The sequence below is a fragment of the Rhopalosiphum maidis genome, chromosome 3 (assembly GCF_003676215.2).
Source record: "Rhopalosiphum maidis isolate BTI-1 chromosome 3, ASM367621v3, whole genome shotgun sequence".
Lineage (NCBI taxonomy): Eukaryota > Metazoa > Arthropoda > Insecta > Hemiptera > Aphididae > Rhopalosiphum > Rhopalosiphum maidis.
In genome coordinates, this window is record NC_040879.1 from 1,784,597 (window position 1) to 1,806,452 (window position 21,856).

Sequence of the window (21,856 nt, forward strand, 5' to 3'; positions counted from 1 at the left end):
GGTACCACGAAATATTTCAGTTGGATGACCTTGTATTGAAATGGAGTTTTCGGGGAAAGAAAAGGACTACCAAAATACACAATTTCAGATAAATTTCAAATTTTTAACCCTGTCAGTACGCGCATGCGCAATACAACTTACTTTTTTTTAAATGACAATACTATTTTTTTCCTACAGATTCGATTAGAGTATATTTTTTTAAACAGTTTTTGTATAAAAAGTTTTTTTATAGCTACAAAATTGGCAAAGTTATAGTATGTTGAATTTTAAATTTACGAATAATTTGTTTTTGACGAAATTGGAACTAAATTCAACTTTATGTTATTTTAAAATCGAAATAATATTTCCGATATTGTTAAATGCCTATTTTTAGACAGGTAAGATAATAAAAAGAACTTGGCGACATTCGCTGGTAATTAAGATAGTAAATCCGGTTCGTTATACATTTATTTTATAAATAATTGTTGATAAATTATTTTCACTGAGACACTGACTAGTAATAATTGTATTAATACATTAAAACTAGTCTTGTGACAATTGCTATTCACACAACGTCGTGTTTTTAAACATTTATTAAAATGAATAACAGTGAAAAAGTAGAACTTATTATAATTTTTGGCGAATGTAATCGTAGTTCTTGACAAGCAGCTCGGGTGTACGCAGATCGGTATCCAGATAGGTTTCACCCACATCACAATTATGTCCATAGACTTCTACGTGGATTAAATGAAAACGGTCAATTTCCTAATAATCAAAATAGACAACGGCAGCCTAGACCAAATAATTTTGATGAAGACACTGAATTGCAGGTAATGGCTTACATACGAGCTTATCCACGTTCATCAATAAGACATGTATCTCGACAAATTGGTATATCAGTGGGGGCAGTACATAATATTTTGAAAAAATACAAAATGCATGCGTATAAACTTGAGTTTATCCAACATTTACGAATCGGGGATCCTGAATGTAGATTACAATTTTTGGCATGGTTTAGTATTCAATTTGAAATCGACAATTTATTTTATAATCGTATTTTGTGGATTGATGAATCTAAATTTACAAACAACTGAATAATGAATAAACAAAACAATAGATTTTAGGACGATACAAATCCACACTGGTCTCGAGAAACTAACTTTCAGACAGTTTGGGGTATAAATGTGTGGTGTGGATTAATCGGTGGAAAACTTATAGGTCCTTATTTTTATGACGGAACACTTACAGGTAGAAGATATCTAGATTTTCTTGCTAATCAGTTACCATTACTGTTAGAAAATGTTCCATTAGCCACGCGGAGTAATATGTATTTTCAACAAGATGGTGCACCAGCACACAACGCCATCATTGTTCGACAATATTTAAATGAAATTTTTCCCAACCGATTGATTGGTACCTATGGAGTAATTCCATGGCCGGCAAGATCTCCAGATCTGACCCCATTGGATTTTTTTTTATGGGGGCATTTAAAAAATGTTGTATATGCGGACCCACCTATTAATGTACAAGATTTAAAAAACAAAATTAGACTGGCTTGTAATAATTTAGGAGAAGAACAAATAAACGCTAGCACATCAAGGGAATTTTTAAAACGTTTGGAATCATGTTTGGAACATCAAGGTGGAAACTTTGAACAATTTATTAGATAGAACTGTTATTGCAAATAAATACATTTAAATTTCAAATTCAAAGTGTGCAAACTTTTATAATTTTCATTATCTTCAGATGTAGGTATGAAGGGAAAAAATGAGAGTAAATTACGATAAAAAAATTGTTCATTTTATCTTATCTGTCTATAAACAGGCATTTAACAATAATATCGGAAATATTATTTCGATTTTAAAGTAACATAAAGTTGAATTTAGTTCAAATTTTGTCAGAAACAAATTATTCGTAAATTTAAAATTCAACATACTATAACTTTGCCAATTTTGTAATTATAAAAAAACTTTTTATACAAAAACTGTTTAAAAAAAAAATACTCTAATTGAATCGGTAGGAAAAAAATAGTATTGTCATTTAAAAAAAAGTAAGTTGTATTGCGCATGCGCGTACCGACAGGGTAAAAAATTTGAAATTTTTCTGAAATTATGTATTTTGGTAGTCCTTTTCTTTCCCCGAAAACCCCATTTCAATACAAGGTCATCCAACTAAAATATTTCGTGGTACCTCTTAGCGTGAACAACTGTATATAATAGTGAAATTTCTTTACTCCAAATGTGATTGCTAACAATTTCTTCTCTATAATTGCATAAAGTTGCTCAGTTTCTGTTAACGACCTTGATGCGTACCACTCTGGCTTATTAGATTGTAACAAACAAAATGCAATAACATTTTTAGAAGCGTCACACTGTATAGGAATTGGTTGTTTGGCATCAAAACCCACTATATAGTAACGATTTTTCACTTATTAAGCTTTTCACTGTTTCTAATGTCTGACTATGTGTTTCTGTTCAATTCCACACTGGCTCTTTTTTCAGTAATTCTCTCATGGGTCCACTTATTTCTGATATATTTGGTATGAATTATCATAAGAAATTTATAGCTCCTAAAATTTGTTGGAGTTCTTTCTTATTACTAGGATTTTTTAATTTTTTAATTACTTCTATTTTTTCACTGTCAGGACTCATACCTTTTTCATTGAAATTTAACCCTAAAAATCTCTTTGCTTATACTGAAATTTTGAGATATTTAACTTGATATTATATTTTCTCGCTCTGTCTATCACCTTATTCATTATTTGTTCATGTTGATGTAATGTTTCTGCTGCAATTAATATGTCATCAAAATAGATTAATACACCTTCTATATCTCTAAAATATTTCTCATTTTGTTTCATAAACAGTTCTGGTGCTACACTCACACCAAACGGTAATCTTAAAAACCTATAGTTCCCAAATGGTGTACTAAATGTGCAATATTTACTTGATTTTTCGTCTAATTTAATATGATAATATCCATCCTTTAAGTCAACTACACTATAATATTTTTTATTTAATAATTTTGGAGTAATTTCTTCCAATGTTGATACTTGAAATTGTTCTCTTACTAACCCTATGTCCAACTCTTTTGTATCTAAACATATTCTTAAAGACAAATCTGGTTTTTGTACTACTACTAAATTATTTACCCATTCGTTTGGTTCATCCATTTGCGTTATTATTTCTTTTTTTACTAACTCCTCTAACTTTATTTTAATTTGTCTTTAATTTTTATTGGTACCCTTCTAGCTATACTCGCTTTTGGCATTACTTCCTCTTTTAATTTAAGACTACACACATCCGGAAAACAACCTACACCTTCAAACACATCATTATTTTTCTTTATGAACATATCTTTATCTACTTCGTTGTTATTTTTTGTTGATATTACATCTACATTTTTTAATAATTTAAATTCTTTGAGTATTGGTAGTCCTAATATTGATCTACTTTTACAAGCCTCCTCTATTACAATAAATTCTGTTTCTATACTTTTATCACCTAATGTTAATATATTTTTAATTTGACCCATAGGTTTCACTTTAAACCCACCAAGCACTTCTAACGTAACCTTTGTGTTTTTGATTAAATTGTGCACGCCCAGATATTTACAATCGTGTTCAAATAATGTATTTATTTCAGCTCCACTATCTAATTTGAATTCAATTTTTTTATTGTTTATTTCAAAAACTTTACACCATTTATTTTTTATGGACTATAACTTATGTACAGACTCTAATGAAAATGTGTTATCTTCTTCTCTATTTTCAATTTTTACCTCCTGTGCATTTTTTAATTCATACTTATTGTCATATTGTTTTTTTTTTTTTTTTTGACACACTTTGGCAAAATGATGATAACCACTTTAGTTATTACAGCTCTTTCCATATGCTGGACAATTTTTATATACATGTTTTAAACCACATCTATTACAATTTATCATATTATCAGGCATTTTATTATACTTACCCATCCTATGATCATTGGACTGACTGCTATTCCACTGTCTTGGGCTTGACTCGTTAATTTTCTTCGGCTTGCTTATATTTTTGGCTCCAATTGACGATTTTCTCATAACTTCATGTACAGCCTTGTCTGCATCATTGGCTGTGATTAATGTTCGTCTATTTGATTCTGCACGTTCAATTGATTGGCGGCACGACACTACTTTTGCCAACTCCACATCATCTCGTAACAATCTAGTTTGGGTTTCTTTGTCCAATATTCCTAACACTATCTGTGTTTTTAATATTTTGTTTTCAGCTTCACCAAAATTACAACCTTTAATTAATTTTTTAAAATCAGTATACCATATATCAAATTGTTCTCCTTCATGTTGTTTACGATTGAAGAAATTAAAGTGTTCCATAACTTCATTTGTTTTTGGAATACAATATCTTTCTAGCGTTTCTAATATTGATTCAGCTGTTTCATCTTCAGATTTTTTAATTGTATTGTACAGCTTTAATCCGTCATGACCCATTAAATTTAATAAACGAGCTACTTGTACATCTTCATCTTTTTTATTTGATTCCGTTGCCTTAAAATATATTTCTATTTCTTGTTTGAATGTTTTAAAATTTTCTGATAAATTACCTTCGAGGCACAGACAATTGGGTCTATTAAATTCCAATGCCATTGTTTTTTTTTTTTTTTATCTTTGATTATCCGTTCAATCCAGTTTAGTTCATCCTTGTGACTGTGCCATGTTGTATTTATGTAGTATATTTAATTTGATAGACAAGTATTAATTAGAATGAAAACATTTATTACTATTTAACACATATACAATGTAACAACAACATAATAATATCAAGCACCAGCCGATTTTATAATAAGCACGAAAACACATTAATATATATCAACGGTTTGAACATAACCTACAAAAGTTATATAAACGTAATAATAATAATAATAATAATAATATTTAATATTGATAATAATTAATAATCTATTATCATAACATACAGTGCCTATGGCCTCGTTATTAGAGGGCCTCGGATTTTTATAAACCTTATTTTTTTTTTTTAGAGTACTTCTTTCATCATATAAAATAAATACAAGAAATACTTAATATTTCAACAAAACTAAAATAATTAATCCTTATCAGCGTAAAATGTTAATGAAAATAATAGGTACAAGAAATCTGTACCCTGTAGAGATAAAAAAAAAATGTATATTATAATTATGTTTGTAAAAATATATGTGTAAATACTAAATTGTAATAAATTATTATTTTATTTGTGAAGGGGGACTATGGGCTATGGCTATATATGCTACTGTTGATAATAAGAGGCCACATTTTTTATTTTGCCTAAGGCCACAAAATGCCTAAATCAGGCCCTTCAAAGTGCACACACTACTGCAGAGATGGCGTTAAATTGTGCCAGAACTCATTTTACTGCCATCGGTGTAGGGTATAGAAACCTTTATTCTACATTTTAGATTCTGAGCGGAGCGATGAATGTATTGATTTTACAATGATGTTTGTTTTTTTTTTAAATTTATTGAAGAGCTCAAAATTTATAATTCCCAATAGTCATAATAGTATTGATACATTATATCATGGCTAGGTCTAGAGCAATTGTATATTTGTTTTGTACAATCAAAAATAGCAGAGTACGAAACAAATACATTTATCTGTTTTCACAAAGCTAGTTTTGAAGTTTTATAGATTTGTTCTCATCTGACATTTTTGTTTTAAATAATACAACCTATACATATATTTAGTTTAGATTCTTAGTGGGTCGATGAATGTATTGATTTTACAATGTGTGTTTTATTTTTGTCTGTAATTCTTGGAGCAGTAAAATCGAAATAGAATTTTCTTCAACAGCATCTTGTTCGATAGGAAAGTGAATCTAGTTGGTGCATTCGGGAAGAATTTTTTAAAATTCTCAATATAGTGTTCAAAGAATCAAAGAAAAACAGGAATTTTTACGCAAAATCTGATTTCAATAAAACTGATTTTGATTTTAGTGTAATTCTAAAATAAATGACTGTAGATGCATGAAACTTGCACTAAATGTTTGTATTAGCGTTTCTTATACCCCATAAAATGTTCAATATATTTTTACTTGTTTTGAGCTGCTTACGGACATTTTCAGTTCCCAATGTTTTTTTTTCTATTGATAATTTCAAACGCTCGTGAAAACTTAATTTTACATCCATGTAAGGTCTTTTTTTTATATGAAATGTAGTAAAACTTAGGGGAATCTTGTATTACATTTTCAAAGCTTATATTCAAAAAGAACATTTTTAATAAATATAATTTTTTGAAATACTTTAGAGTTTATTATAGAACAGCTTTATTTAATTGGAAGCAACAATGATAAAATATTGGTTTCTTTAAGACAAGCATCGATTGCCTTTTATATGTATACTTATACTTAGTGCTATGTAAGGGAACGCGTATAATAGCTGAAAATATATCAGCCGATCCGTTTTCTAGCCGAAAAATATTTCAGTCGAAAAATAATTGATTTGACAAGTATTTTAGCAGAACCGTATTTTAGCCGACATATATTTCAACAGACAGTATTTTAGCCGACAAATATTTGCTTCGACAGTATTTTATCCGAAACGTATTAAAGCCGAATTTACACCGATAAATATTATCATAATCAACTTTTTTAATTTATTACATACCTAGTGATAGTACACAATATATATTTTACATACATATTAATTAGTAGGTATATAATATTTTATTGCATAAAATTACATATAATGTTCAACACTTCCACCTTATTGAAAATAAAAATGCTGTAGTAGTGCAATTAATATTTAATAATACCATTGATTAATCAATAATAATACCTGATGGATATAACAGTACAGTTACAATGACCACACAGAAAACCATGGTCTTAGAAGATGTTCTTGGCAGAAAAATATTGTTTTCAATTTTTAATCAATAATATTTGTGCTTGTATTTTATTTGAATGTACCTATCTGTAGTTTTTCTTATTCATTTGATTTAAAATAATCAATATTGTATTACTCTCTATCTCTATCACAGGCTTGATTAAAAGAGATATATTCATAAGTCATAACATTTGTATAAATATTAAATAATGTAGGTATTATGTTAATTTTTATTGATGATAAAATAAAAATAAAATTGTATTTCTTAAAAAAAAAACAAATATAAGGTGGTAAGAAACAGCAATTTAATTTTTGTTTCTTGTCAACGTGAGCATTTATATGCAAATGGATGTCCCTAACATCTTTTAATTTGAATTTTAAATAAAACTGCAATTGAATAAAAAATGCCACCCAAAACTATAATTTAAATAAAAATAAGTGTAGCTACTTACTCAAAGCATGACATAAAACCATAAAAATAAATACCACAAAATATAATAAATAAGTACTTTTGTTAACCTGTTTATTAATTTATAAGAAAACCTTAAATCACATGTTTTGAAAGACATAGTAAACTTATTAGACTATACTCCAATAAAGGTACAAAATTAGGTAGTGTGTTACTAATTTTGATTTGAGTTTTGCATGTATAGGTAACATAAATATAATTTTGAATATTTAACATACATATTAGTCTGATATTAATACATATATACGTATTACATATTACATTATGAATGATTAATTAATACCATAATCTATAAAAAAGTATTAAATTACTAATATAGGTACACCTTGTACTCGGTACCTACCTACCTGTTATATATTAATATTGTTAACAATTTTAATATTAATAGTTTAAATAGTTATAAAACTTACCACATTATCCTTAATTAAAAAATATGAAACATGCATTGCATTATTTGTATTATATCAGAAAAAATAATATTCTAAATTATAATACAAATCTTATTTAATAATTGTTTCTAACAATCTATAATATAATATAAATTTATATTATAATTTATAATGCACTCTTTTGTGTAGGTATATATAGTAATATTTGGTCACTGTTTTTTTATTGAGTTCACTGGTGGCAAATAACCAAATAGATATATTATAAAGTAATAAAGTATAAACATGTAAATAGTAATGTATTTTATGGTATGCATTATTCAGTCAGCCTGGTCAGATACTCAAATGAACATTTTATTGCACTGTAATAATAATAAATAATTAATATATTATAATTTACAAATATGGGATCATCATATTTACAAATTACAAAACCTATAATAAAAACCATTAAGATATTTAGCAGTTATTGTAAAAGCTTATTAGATGTTACCATTTAACAAATGGAATTTTTGTATTCTTATACTTTTAATTTTAGTAAATTCCGCGATATTATTACTGTAAAAATTAACTCTTGTAATTTGTTATTTAATATTATTATGTTTTTACTTTTGTCCTTTGCTTAAAGTATGAAATACCAAATTATGTACATAGAAATAATAAATATTTATAATCATAAAACAGTAGACAAAGTTGCATGTATTATCGATAGCAAAAAAAGTTTTACTACCCACAATCAATAAGTCTCAATGCATGACTTTTATGGACATGTAACACTTAGTAGCTCAGTTAATCATATATTCGTATAGGTATATCGTACAATAAATTATACTATAATACTTTTTATATTATATAAATATATTTACTATTAACTATTTACTCAAAAGCACGATTTAAGGTATACTAAGTATATAGTATATCTACAGTAAAAAATCTTAAATCGTGTCAAAAGTTGAATAAAATTGTTTATTTGTTTAATGATGGTCAAAATACTCAAAAACCATAGACCTTATACTATAAGGTCTATGTTAAAAACAGGGAAAAATATATATTGATAAATGATAAGTGATAACTACAATTAAAGATATTATATCTTTTATATCTTTAATCGTGCTGATAACAGTCGATAATAAAATAAACAGTGAAAATAGGCATTGCCAACATCCAAAAATTAAAGCATATCCATGAAACAGGTTAGGGTAAACAACCGTTTTTATTATTCAAGAAGATATTATTAGATTAATAATAATATTATTATTGTATAATAAAAAATTGGTAATGACCAATATTGCTATTTAGTGTTTAGCATTTACTTTACTTAAATATATTATAACCGTAATATCAGTATGATTTATTTAGTCCGTTTTGGTTATTGGTCAAAACACTTTTTTTTTTTATGAAGAGAAGATAAATTTACTTGAAGACATTTAAGTTGAGGTAAGAAACAGTTAATAACAATAAATTAACTATTATTCATGTATCTAATTAAACAAAACCAATAAATAATTTATAACAATTTATTTTCTTAATTAAATTATATTTCAATAAAGTTTATAAAATTATATGACTTATAATTTAAATTTTACCATATTCTTATGGTACCTGTAAAGTTTGAATTGCATAGTGGACAATTTAACCTTTGCACACAATCGGCACACAGAACTTTATGCCCACGTGGTATTAGCGCATGTGTTCCTATACCATCTCTACATACAACACATATATCCTCTTCATTTCTTTGAGGAAATATAATTGCAATATTTTGAGGAACAGGAGCATATAGTATTTCTTGTTCTTCATCATCAACATATTGCTCCTGCCAAATTTCTAAGGCCAAATCTTCAGGTACAAAAAAATCTGCTTCGTTCTATTCTTCTGGATCTAATAACCATGTAATTATGAGACGTTATATTAAATTAAATATGAAAATAATAATAACTAGGAAGATAATTACGCTGTATATTATTGACATCTTGATTTTCAATCTCTACTGGAATTTCTTGTTCAGGATTAATTATTGGAATATCAAGTAATATGTTATACATAAATTATGGTAAGATAAATACCTTTATAAATACCTATTTATATGTTCTATAGGTAATCCTTTTATATATTATGCGCAAAAATATAATTACTAAATTATTAATTAAAGCAACATTTATTTTAATACAAATTCTATACAATAAGTGACTACCTACTATTGATATAATGAAAAATAATTATTTTTTATCAATGTTAATTTAATTAGTTATACATTAAATGTTATATTGTTAATTTGATTAATTACGAATTCTTCATACTTGTATTAAAAAAGTCTTAGTTTGTTTAAACAAAAAATAACATACCTATGCTAAATATCAATAAAATAAAATATTAATAATATGCATTAAAGGTTTATATATTACACTATCTCAATTTAAAATAAAAAAAAGACAAAAATAGTATGTATACAAAGAAATTTAAAAGAGTAAAAAATAAATCAAATTCTATGATTTAGGTAGTTCTTTCTTCAGATTTATAACTAAAATGTCTAATACCTAATTATACATTATTATCTGTCACTATATTGAAATACATATAATTCTAAGAATTAATTATTATTAACAAAAAATAATTATTGTTTATTATTAAAATTATTTTATTTATTTTTAGCTTCTATATATACACATTAAACACTATTTTTTTCATTTGAAAAATTAGTAAAAAAAAAAAAAACTTACCCAACATTCTCCACAAATTTTGGTGCGTCACCTGAAAAGTCTGTTTGAGACTGGAATGAAAACTTTCAATGTTGTAATTAGTGCGCCGTGGTTGATTATACACTGAAAAGCACTCTAGACCTTTTCAAGTGAGCAAAAAACTATAGAAATTATTGTTTTGAAAATATTTTTTTCCATCGACAATATAACAATTAACTTATTTAAAATTTACCTGGTAAAGTATGTGAAAAATCTTGGCATCAAAACACCATTATTTTGGGCATGAATTTTGATTTCTTGGAATCCCTGCTCAATTTGATAATGAGGCAATAGAGCTAATACTGCGCACATCCTCAAGCACATTTTAGCCTCTCTTTCTTGCTGTACAAAATTTGAATAGCCCATCTTTTTAATATTTTTCTGCAAACTCTAAAATAATTTACTTTAATAATATTTAAAATTTAAAGACTTAAGTATAATAAATTATACAAAAATAATTTCAAACCTGTACAAAATGGAACCAACAAGAATATATCATTGCTTCGGGATATATATCAGAGAAGACATTGTGGAGTGGAGTTTCGAAGTCAATCATAATTGACAATGGTCTTACTTCGGGAAATTGTGTGCGGAATCTTTCCAACACTTTCCTGTATGAAGCTTCAGTCTTCACTTCCATTAAAACGAAGCATACAGGTATAGACTAAACAAATGCATGTACGAGGCGTGTCCAGAAACTAAGTGCACTGAGGCTCTCACGGCCATAGGGAATATTTTTCTACTATGTTGGCTACACTGCCGTATAGCTTTACTCCTAACCTTTAAACCGTTACCTTGTTGCGAAGGAAAAATCTCCACATGAGATTTTTAATGAGATACGAACCGTTTATGGTGAAGGCCATATGAATTGTACCAGTGTATACAAGTGGTGTAGGGAGTTTAAAAACGGCCGTACGAATGTACATGACGATCTGAGGAGTGGGAGACCGTCGATTTTGACTGACGACATTGTGAAAAAAGTCGAGAATGCGGTTCGTGACGATCGCAGATTGACTCTGGATGAACTTTCTGCAATGTTTCCGCAACTGTTAGGGTCTCTGCTCCACGAAACAATCACAGAAACACTTGGATTTCATAAACTGTGCGCAAGATGGGTCCCAAAACAGCTTACTGAACAACACATGTTGAATCGAGTGCAAGCCTCTAGAGAGTTTTTGGAACGCTATGAACTGGACGGTGATAATTTTCTCAAGTCTATTGTTACTGGAGATGAAACTTGGGTTGCACACTATACACCTGAAACTAAGAGACAGTCCGAACAGTGGCGTCACACCACTTCACCCTCAACCAAAAAGTTCAAAACCACCATTTCAGCCAAAAAAATCATGGCATCAGTGTTTTGGGACCACAATGGCATCATTTTGATTGAATATTTACCTCAGGGAGAGACCATCAACGCAGCAAGTTATTGTGAGACCCTAAAAAAATTGAGGAGAGCTATTCAAAATAAAAGGGGTCTGTTAACGAGCGGAGTCTGCCTGCTGCACGACAACGCCAGACCCCACACGGCCAATGTCACGAAACAATTGTTGGACTCATTTGGATGGGATGTTTTGAACCACCCCTCCGTATTCCCCCGACCTGGCGCCTTCAGATTACCATTTGTTCACTTCCCTGAAGAAGCACATGGGTGGAAAAAAATTTTCAGCTGACGAGGAAGTGAAGGGGCGGTCGACAAGTGGACAAAGGAGATGGCGGCAGAGTTCTACGAGGCAGGCATAAAAAAATTAATCTGCTGTCTCACAACCTGCATTGAAAGAAATGGTGACTATGTAGAAAAATAGCACACAAATATATTAATGTAACCACGTTATTTTTTTTTTTTTTAATAAATTTTTTTGAAACCTACAAAAATTGAGTACACTTACTTTCTGGACACGCCTCGTATATAGTTTTATTCGTATAATTAATTGAAATGATTGGTTCATAGTTATATTTTACGTGATTTTGCAGGATCAAATGCAACATAAATAATTGTTTACAGTGGTCTACTACTTTGAAAGTAGCATCAGTGTGTAGTTCTGTGGCACCCTGATGAACTACAGAACTAATAATTTCTTGGTAGAATGTAGAATTATTACATTGATACCTATAAATAAGATAATTACAACAATCAATAGTTTGAAATTTTATTAACTGGGTTTATAATCTTACCTGTTAGCATTTAAATTTAAATATTCACTCAATTTCCGTAATGTGGATGGTAATGCTTGACAAACACTACGTCGTGACTACCGTATAGAAGACTGCTGTAAGCCATCTATAATTTAAAGTGGCTTCCTGATTTCTATCAAATTTGCATTTCATAAAAATATTGTTTATATTTAACAATTTTAAAGTGCATTATTAGTTACCCTTACCTAACAGATTCCTCGTCATATATAATTTTAAGAGCTGTAGTCTCTGTTTTTGCCCTTTCAATTAAAGTTTTCCTAAAACGTTTTACTAATTGTTGCATGTTAAATATTGGATCATAAGCTAAGTGTATGATCTTTATTTTTTATTATGGTGCCATTTTCTAGCTGGATTACTGTGCCTTTACAATATATATTAGGTGTTGCACAGACATAGTAACAGTAATAATTATGTTAATTTCAACCATTTTATATGTATTTCTATAATTTTATAATAATAAAAAATTGAGTGTGACTTACCGTTTACCACAACGAGTTTTGTTAATTTTATAATAAAATCCTTCATGTTCCATTTTTTTAAAAAAAATAACTGAACCGAGCAAGTAATGGTAAAATATTTTTTACGGAATAAAAATATTTAACAAAAACTGATCAAATTAAATAGGACTGCGTTTTAATGACCAAATAACTTCGACGCCCCAAAGACTAGAATACGTGTACTACATATATCAACTCTTAAACTGGCACTGATTTTAGACACAGTCGTACAACTTGAATGGTATACCATTTTATAAAAGTACCTAATATTTTGTTATATATTGGCACATTGTATATATGCATGTTGGGGATGCTTTAAGCTTATAATATTAATATTAATTATTACTATACAAATAACTCGTGATTTGATATACTTTGTGCATTGAATTGTCAGTCGAAAGTCAGCATATCAATATATTTATAACAACATATATATATATATATATATATATTAGGGTGGCCCTTCGTCAGATAGGTGATTTTTTTTTGTAATTTTTTTTCATTGAAATATAGTATTTATTATAGTATATATTTTTTAGTTTGATTAACAAATCGATAAAAGAAAGTATAAGCAATTTAAGTTTTTGATTATATTTGTATCGTTAATATTAAATAAAGCAACTTATTATTCAAGCAAATCGAAAAAAAATATGCTGGTTTCTTAAAATAAATTTAATAACCTTTTCCTTGATGATTTGTTGTACGAATTTGACAAACGCTAGAATTAAAAAATTAGTACACCGACAGTAGGTACCCTTTTTCATTTTAAGCAACTTTAAACCTTGGTAATAGACAACCTATGTGTCAGGCCTTTCACCAGGGTATGTAGTACGTATATGGTATATATCATATTAGTTGTATATGTCTATGTTTGTTCATCAATAAACTGATAATAATGAAATAATAAACAATAAAAAATGGGGGAAATAACATAATTTAACATTGAATTCAAATTTAACACATCTATTACAATGACTACATGGAAGAACGTGTACCCCGAATTTTAAATAGTTTGACATTAATATTATGTTTACCTACTATTAATACTATATTTAAAGGGGTAAGTTCCTACATGAGTAGTGGGTAAAAATGTATATATTTAATTCCAACAAATGATTTATTTAATAAAAAATTATTATTGTAACTTTCTATGCAGCAAAAATGACATATGTTAATTTCCACACATAAGCATCTGTTTAACTATATTTTATGGGTACCCTAGACGCTTATGTAATGCTATACAATTTATAATAATACATATTATAAAATATCATTTTTACATCCTATTATTTTTCAGGACCCTCCCCTCCCACAAAAAAAATAAATTTTGAAAATTCACCGCTGCTTATATAAAATATAATATTATCTATAGGTACTTTATTATAAAAATAATAATTTTAATAATTTAATAAATAAAAATTAATAATTTCTATTTACCTATTACTTATTATAAAAATAATACTTATAAACACCTATACTAGGGTGGCCCTCCGTCAGATAGGTGATTTTTTTTTGTAATTTTTTTTCCAGTCTTACCGCCTAATTTAGTTCCAATATATATAAAAATTATGTGTACACAATTTCAAGTCAATTGGTTAAGTTTAATCCGTGCCCCCTATTCCTTAAAGTTCGATATCACGATTTTATTCAAATAACTACGTTTTTTTTAAATGTTTTATTGATATCTCGTTTCAACTCTTTCATATATAAATATTTATATGACATTATTTATAGTAAATTAAATTTTCTATAACTCTTGTTCTGTATAGTTTTTTGATTAACGTAATATTTTTATAAGTAAATAAATAATAATGAAGTATACAAGTTTATAAAATGTATAAAACGTTATTTAATAACGTAACAATATCACAAAATTACAAAATATCTAACATCATTATATTATTACATTTGTAACTGATTTGATTTATTATCTGAAATAAACAAACAGCACTCTATAATAATTAAATTATATGATTTGATTATCTATCTTTCAATGATTCGAGAAACAGTTAAAAATAGATTACTATATAAAACTGATAGTATAAATGTTGACATATTTGTATGTAATGTGATGGTCGATCGTCGATCGTCGATTAGTACACTGCGGACCGCGATAGATAGCAAAACAAAATATTGTACATTTTTTTTCATCATGGCTTCAACATCTACTTCAAATATTATTCTTCGTGAGCAAGATAAAATATTTTTAATCGGTAGTACTTGCAATCAAATTATTGGTAGTAAATTACCGTCAAAGAGACAGGCGTTACGTGTACTTTTTTTTAATATGCGTAAAGTAAAACTCAACCTACACGAAAGTGCAAAACTCGTTATCCAAGAAATAGTTGTATTTTGGCAAAAAGCTCGCATTCCAGTAAGACAAGAATACAATAACATTAAGAAGCTAGAATCATTATATGAAGAATGGAGAACTTTACAAAAACATGCGACGAGAAAAACCGAAATAAATAAGAAAAAACAAGAATGTTTTGTGAATGAGTTGGATGACCTTTTTGATATTGCACATATGAATGCATTGGATATTATTAAAATAGAAATAGATCGATAATTCTTAATATCTCAAAAACAAAAAGGCAGGATTGGTTGTATGCTTGGAAAAGATAAGAACTTACAAAAAACTGAAGAAAGAGTAATTACTCGGTTAGAAGCAGTTACAAAGCGGAAAAAGAGAGCTTATGGAGAAATTGAACAAGCAAGTAAGACTACAGTCTATAAAGTTCTATCAAACCGTATTAAATTATTCTATAAATTTAATTTATTTTAGGACGTACTGTTGACAGCGAAATAATTTGTTCTACAAGTTCTGATAATGATTCTGATGCTACTGAAAATATTTCTAACAAATCGTTAGATATTGATAACACGTCCGAATTCCCAGACCTTCATACATTTCAAAGTAGAGGTAAGAAAAATTTTATAACACCGAAACTTGCAATCGCATTGGACAAGTGTAAAATAAGTGATCGCGATGCAGTTCATATATTAACAGCTACTGTAGAAGCGTTTGGTATACACGTAAATGATTTAATTTTAAATCGGACATCTATTAACCGAATACGCCAGCGCTTACGTAAGGATAGAGCAGATCAACTTCGAAATGAATTCAATACATCAGAAGTAGGTCCAGTTGTTGTTCATTGGGATGGTAAGCTACTCCCAGATTTAACAGGTAAAGAGCTTGTCGATCGATTACCAGTAATTGTTTCATATAAAAATTCTGAAAAGCTTTTAAGTGTGCCTAAGCTCATATCTGGAACTGGTCAAAATCAAGCGGAAGCCGTGTTTCAAGCACTTGAAGAATGGGGCCTTATCGATCATGTACAAGCTCTATGTTGCGATTCAACAGCTTCGAACACGGGCCGTCTAAAAGGAGCATGTATAATCTTGGAACAACTATTAGAACGTGATATTTTATACTTTCCTTGCAGGCATCACATTTACGAAATTATACTTAGATCTGCATTTGAAGTAAACTTTGTGGTCACGTCTGGTCCAGATATTCAAATTTTTAAACGTTTTCAACAATTTTGGCCAAAAGTTAATATCAATAATTATAATACTGGATTAGAAGATATCATTGTCAGTGAAAAATTAAATGATGTAACTAATGTTATGTTACTTTTTTATATGGACCAATTACGCAAACCTCACAACAGAGATGACTACAAAGAATTGTTGGAATTAGCTGTAATATTTCTAGGTGGCACCCCTACTCGTGGAATATTTTTTCAGTATCCTGGTGCAATGCACCACGCTCGTTGGATGTCTAAGGCTATTTATTCTCTAAAAATATTTATATTTCGTAAACAATTTAAATTAAAAAAAAATGAAGAAGATTCAATTCGTTCAATTTGTATATTTCTTATTCGATTGTATATTAAGGCATGGTTTTGTGCACCTATTGCCTCATTAGCTCCATTCCAAGACTTACAATTTTTAAAAAGTCTCGTCAATTATGAAAATATACATAAAAACATTTCTCAATCAACTTTAAAAAAACTATGTGGACACTTGTGGTATTTAGCACCTGAAACAGCAGCATTGGCATTTTTTGATACTAATTTAACAATTCAAACAAAAATTAAAATGGTAGATTCTATAAAACTAAATAACTTAACTTCTGAAATCAATAAACGAATCATTATTTCGCCAAATGAAGTAACTCAAATCATGAAGAAAGAAATTTATGATTTTATTTACATTGAATCTACATCATTTTTTTCACGATTTGGAATACCAACATCATTCTTGGAGCAACATCTATCAATGTGGGATGAAAATGAAGACTATCAAAAAGGTCTTGAAATTGTAAATACATTTCGTGTTACAAATGATACAGCAGAAAGAGGGGTAAAGCTCATGGAGGAGTATAATAAGGTCTTAACAAAAAATGAAGATCAAAAACAATACGTGCTTCAAGTTGTCGAAGATTATCGCCATAAATACCCAAACAGTTTGAAAACTACGGTTTTAAAACCATTATAATTATATTTCTTTAGACTATAAATATAAATGTATAAAAAATAAAATAACTGGTTACCTTATTGTTCCATCAAACCAATTATGCTCTTTTTTAAATAACAATTAAATGTACCTACCTATATTGTATTATGTAATACCCTACGTTTTGTAATAATATTGTTTAATTGTTACGTTATTTATAAACTTGTATATTTCATAATTAATTATATATAAAAATATTACGTTAATCAAAAAACTGTATAGAACAAAAGCTATAGAAAATTTAATTTACAATAAATAATTTCATTTACGTATTTTTATATATAAGAGAGTTAAAATGATATATCAATAAAATATTTAAAAAACTGTGGTTATTTGAATAAAATAGACTTTCGAATTTTGAGGACTATGGGGCACGGGTTAAACTTAACCAATCGACATGAAATTTTATACACATCATTTTTATATACATTGGAACCAAATTAGGGGGTAAGACTAAAAAAAATTCAATATCAAAAAAATATTATAGTATATATGTGCGCAATAAGCATATGCTAAGTGATATAAAAACAAAAAAAAAAAAAAAAATATTGATTAGAACAAAAGTTATTTCATTTGTCAGATCTTTCTGTTATACTGTATGACGTATGTTGTTAAGACTATACCATCAGTGTACAATGAGTATTAGTGACAATATCGCACTATAGTATAGTAAATGAGGTTTTTTTTAAATCAATAGTCAGTATGAAAACAATTAATTGAAAAATATATTTTGTTTTCAATCGCTGTTTAGAGTTAATAAAAAACTATACATATTACATATATATATATATTAGGGTGGCCCTTATTTTACGATATTGAATTTTTTTTAGTCTTACCCCCTAATTTGGTTCCAATGTATATAAAAATGATGTGTATAAAATTTCATGTCGATTGGTTAAGTTTAACCCGTGCCCCATAGTCCTCAAAATTCGAAAGTCTATTTTATTCAAATAACCACAGTTTTTTAAATATTTTATTGATATATCATTTTAACTCTCTTATATATAAAAATACGTAAATGAAATTATTTATTGTAAATTAAATTTTCTATAGCTTTTGTTCTATACAGTTTTTTGATTAACGTAATATTTTTATATATAATTAATTATGAAATATACAAGTTTATAAATAACGTAACAATTAAACAATATTATTACAAAACGTAGGGTATTACATAATACAATATAGGTAGGTACATTTAATTGTTATTTAAAAAAGAGCATAATTGGTTTGATGGAACAATAAGGTAACCAGTTATTTTATTTTTTATACATTTATATTTATAGTCTAAAGAAATATAATTATAATGGTTTTAAAACCGTAGTTTTCAAACTGTTTGGGTATTTATGGCGATAATCTTCGACAACTTGAAGCACGTATTGTTTTTGATCTTCATTTTTTGTTAAGACCTTATTATACTCCTCCATGAGCTTTACCCCTCTTTCTGCTGTATCATTTGTAACACGAAATGTATTTACAATTTCAAGACCTTTTTGATAGTCTTCATTTTCATCCCACATTGATAGATGTTGCTCCAAGAATGATGTTGGTATTCCAAATCGTGAAAAAAATGATGTAGATTCAATGTAAATAAAATCATAAATTTCTTTCTTCATGATTTGAGTTACTTCATTTGGCGAAATAATGATTCGTTTATTGATTTCAGAAGTTAAGTTATTTAGTTTTATAGAATCTACCATTTTAATTTTTGTTTGAATTGTTAAATTAGTATCAAAAAATGCCAATGCTGCTGTTTCAGGTGCTAAATACCACAAGTGTCCACATAGTTTTTTTAAAGTTGATTGAGAAATGTTTTTATGTATATTTTCATAATTGACGAGACTTTTTAAAAATTGTAAGTCTTGGAATGGAGCTAATGAGGCAATAGGTGCACAAAACCATGCCTTAATATACAATCGAATAAGAAATATACAAATTGAACGAATTGAATCTTCTTCATTTTTTTTTAATTTAAATTGTTTACGAAATATAAATATTTTTAGAGAATAAATAGCCTTAGACATCCAACGAGCGTGGTGCATTGCACCAGGATACTGAAAAAATATTCCACGAGTAGGGGTGCCACCTAGAAATATTACAGCTAATTCCAACAATTCTTTGTAGTCATCTCTGTTGTGAGGTTTGCGTAATTGGTCCATATAAAAAAGTAACATAACATTAGTTACATCATTTAATTTTTCACTGACAATGATATCTTCTAATCCAGTATTATAATTATTGATATTAACTTTTGGCCAAAATTGTTGAAAACGTTTAAAAATTTGAATATCTGGACCAGACGTGACCACAAAGTTTACTTCAAATGCAGATCTAAGTATAATTTCGTAAATGTGATGCCTGCAAGGAAAGTATAAAATATCACGTTCTAATAGTTGTTCCAAGATTATACATGCTCCTTTTAGACGGCCCGTGTTCGAAGCTGTTGAATCGCAACATAGAGCTTGTACATGATCGATAAGGCCCCATTCTTCAAGTGCTTGAAACACGGCTTCCGCTTGATTTTGACCAGTTCCAGATATGAGCTTAGGCACACTTAAAAGCTTTTCAGAATTTTTATATGAAACAATTACTGGTAATCGATCGACAAGCTCTTTACCTGTTAAATCTGGGAGTAGCTTACCATCCCAATGAACAACAACTGGACCTACTTCTGATGTATTGAATTCATTTCGAAGTTGATCTGCTCTATCCTTACGTAAGCGCTGGCGTATTCGGTTAATAGATGTCCGATTTAAAATTAAATCATTTACGTGTATACCAAACGCTTCTACAGTAGCTGTTAATATATGAACTGCATCGCGATCACTTATTTTACACTTGTCCAATGCGATTGCAAGTTTCGGTGTTATAAAATTTTTCTTACCTCTACTTTGAAATGTATGAAGGTCTGGGAATTCGGACGTGTTATCAATATCTAACGATTTGTTAGAAATATTTTCAGTAGCATCAGAATCATTATCAGAACTTGTAGAACAAATTATTTCGCTGTCAACAGTACGTCCTAAAATAAATTAAATTTATAGAATAATTTAATACGGTTTGATAGAACTTTATAGACTGTAGTCTTACTTGCTTGTTCAATTTCTCCATAAGCTCTCTTTTTCCGCTTTGTAACTGCTTCTAACCGAGTAATTACTCTTTCTTCAGTTTTTTGTAAGTTCTTATCTTTTCCAAGCATACAACCAATCCTGCCTTTTTGTTTTTGAGATATTAAGAATTATCGATCTATTTCTATTTTAATAATATCCAATGCATTCATATGTGCAATATCAAAAAGGTCATCCAACTCATTCACAAAACATTCTTGTTTTTTCTTATTTATTTCGGTTTTTCTCGTCGCATGTTTTTGTAAAGTTCTCCATTCTTCATATAATGATTCTAGCTTCTTAATGTTATTGTATTCTTGTCTTACTGGAATGCGAGCTTTTTGCCAAAATACAACTATTTCTTGGATAACGAGTTTTGCACTTTCGTGTAGGTTGAGTTTTACTTTACGCATATTAAAAAAAAGTACACGTAACGCCTGTCTCTTTGACGGTAATTTACTACCAATAATTTGATTGCAAGTACTACCGATTAAAAATATTTTATCTTGCTCACGAAGAATAATATTTGAAGTAGATGTTGAAGCCATGATGAAAAAAAATGTACAATATTTTGTTTTGCTATCTATCGCGGTCCGCAGTGTACTAATCGACGATCGACGATCGACCATCACATTACATACAAATATGTCAACATTTATACTATCAGTTTTATATAGTAATCTATTTTTAACTGTTTCTCGAATCATTGAAAGATAGATAATCAAATCATATAATTTAATTATTATAGAGTGCTGTTTGTTTATTTCAGATAATAAATCAAATCAGTTACAAATGTAATAATATAATGATGTTAGATATTTTGTAATTTTGTGATATTGTTACGTTATTAAATAACGTTTTATACATTTTATAAACTTGTATACTTCATTATTATTTATTTACTTATAAAAATATTACGTTAATCAAAAAACTATACAGAACAAGAGTTATAGAAAATTTAATTTACTATAAATAATGTCATATAAATATTTATATATGAAAGAGTTGAAACGAGATATCAATAAAACATTTAAAAAAAACGTAGTTATTTGAATAAAATCGTGATATCGAACTTTAAGGAATAGGGGGCA

General features: G+C 28.2%; 1 protein-coding gene and 2 pseudogenes across 1 annotated transcript; 1 reads left to right on the plus strand and 2 right to left on the minus strand.

The window, feature by feature from the left end:
* Positions 1 to 578: 578 nt before the first annotated feature.
* On the plus strand, positions 579 to 1,649 carry LOC113559992 (annotated as a pseudogene).
* A 2,197-nt stretch (positions 1,650 to 3,846) lies between these two features.
* LOC113559993 lies at positions 3,847 to 4,380 on the minus strand. Its single transcript, XM_026965783.1, has 2 exons — positions 3,951 to 4,380; positions 3,847 to 3,872 (listed from the first exon to the last, which is right to left on the minus strand). The coding sequence occupies exons 1-2, from the start codon at positions 4,348 to 4,350 to the stop codon at positions 3,847 to 3,849; spliced, it is 426 nt and encodes a 141-aa protein (XP_026821584.1). The 5' UTR covers positions 4,351 to 4,380.
* A 4,905-nt stretch (positions 4,381 to 9,285) lies between these two features.
* Positions 9,286 to 13,169, minus strand: LOC113559994 (annotated as a pseudogene).
* Between the last annotated feature and the right edge of the window lie 8,687 nt (positions 13,170 to 21,856).

Bases quoted from the DNA above. Each gene is read 5' to 3' on its own strand.
- LOC113559993 (XM_026965783.1), bottom strand. From the start codon at position 4,350: ATGGAACACTTTAATTTCTTCAATCGTAAACAACATGAAGGAGAACAA. The intron at 3,873-3,950 runs GTAAGTATAATA...AAAATTGTCCAG, and splicing joins GTCCAATGATCATAGGATGG to CATATGGAAAGAGCTGTAAT.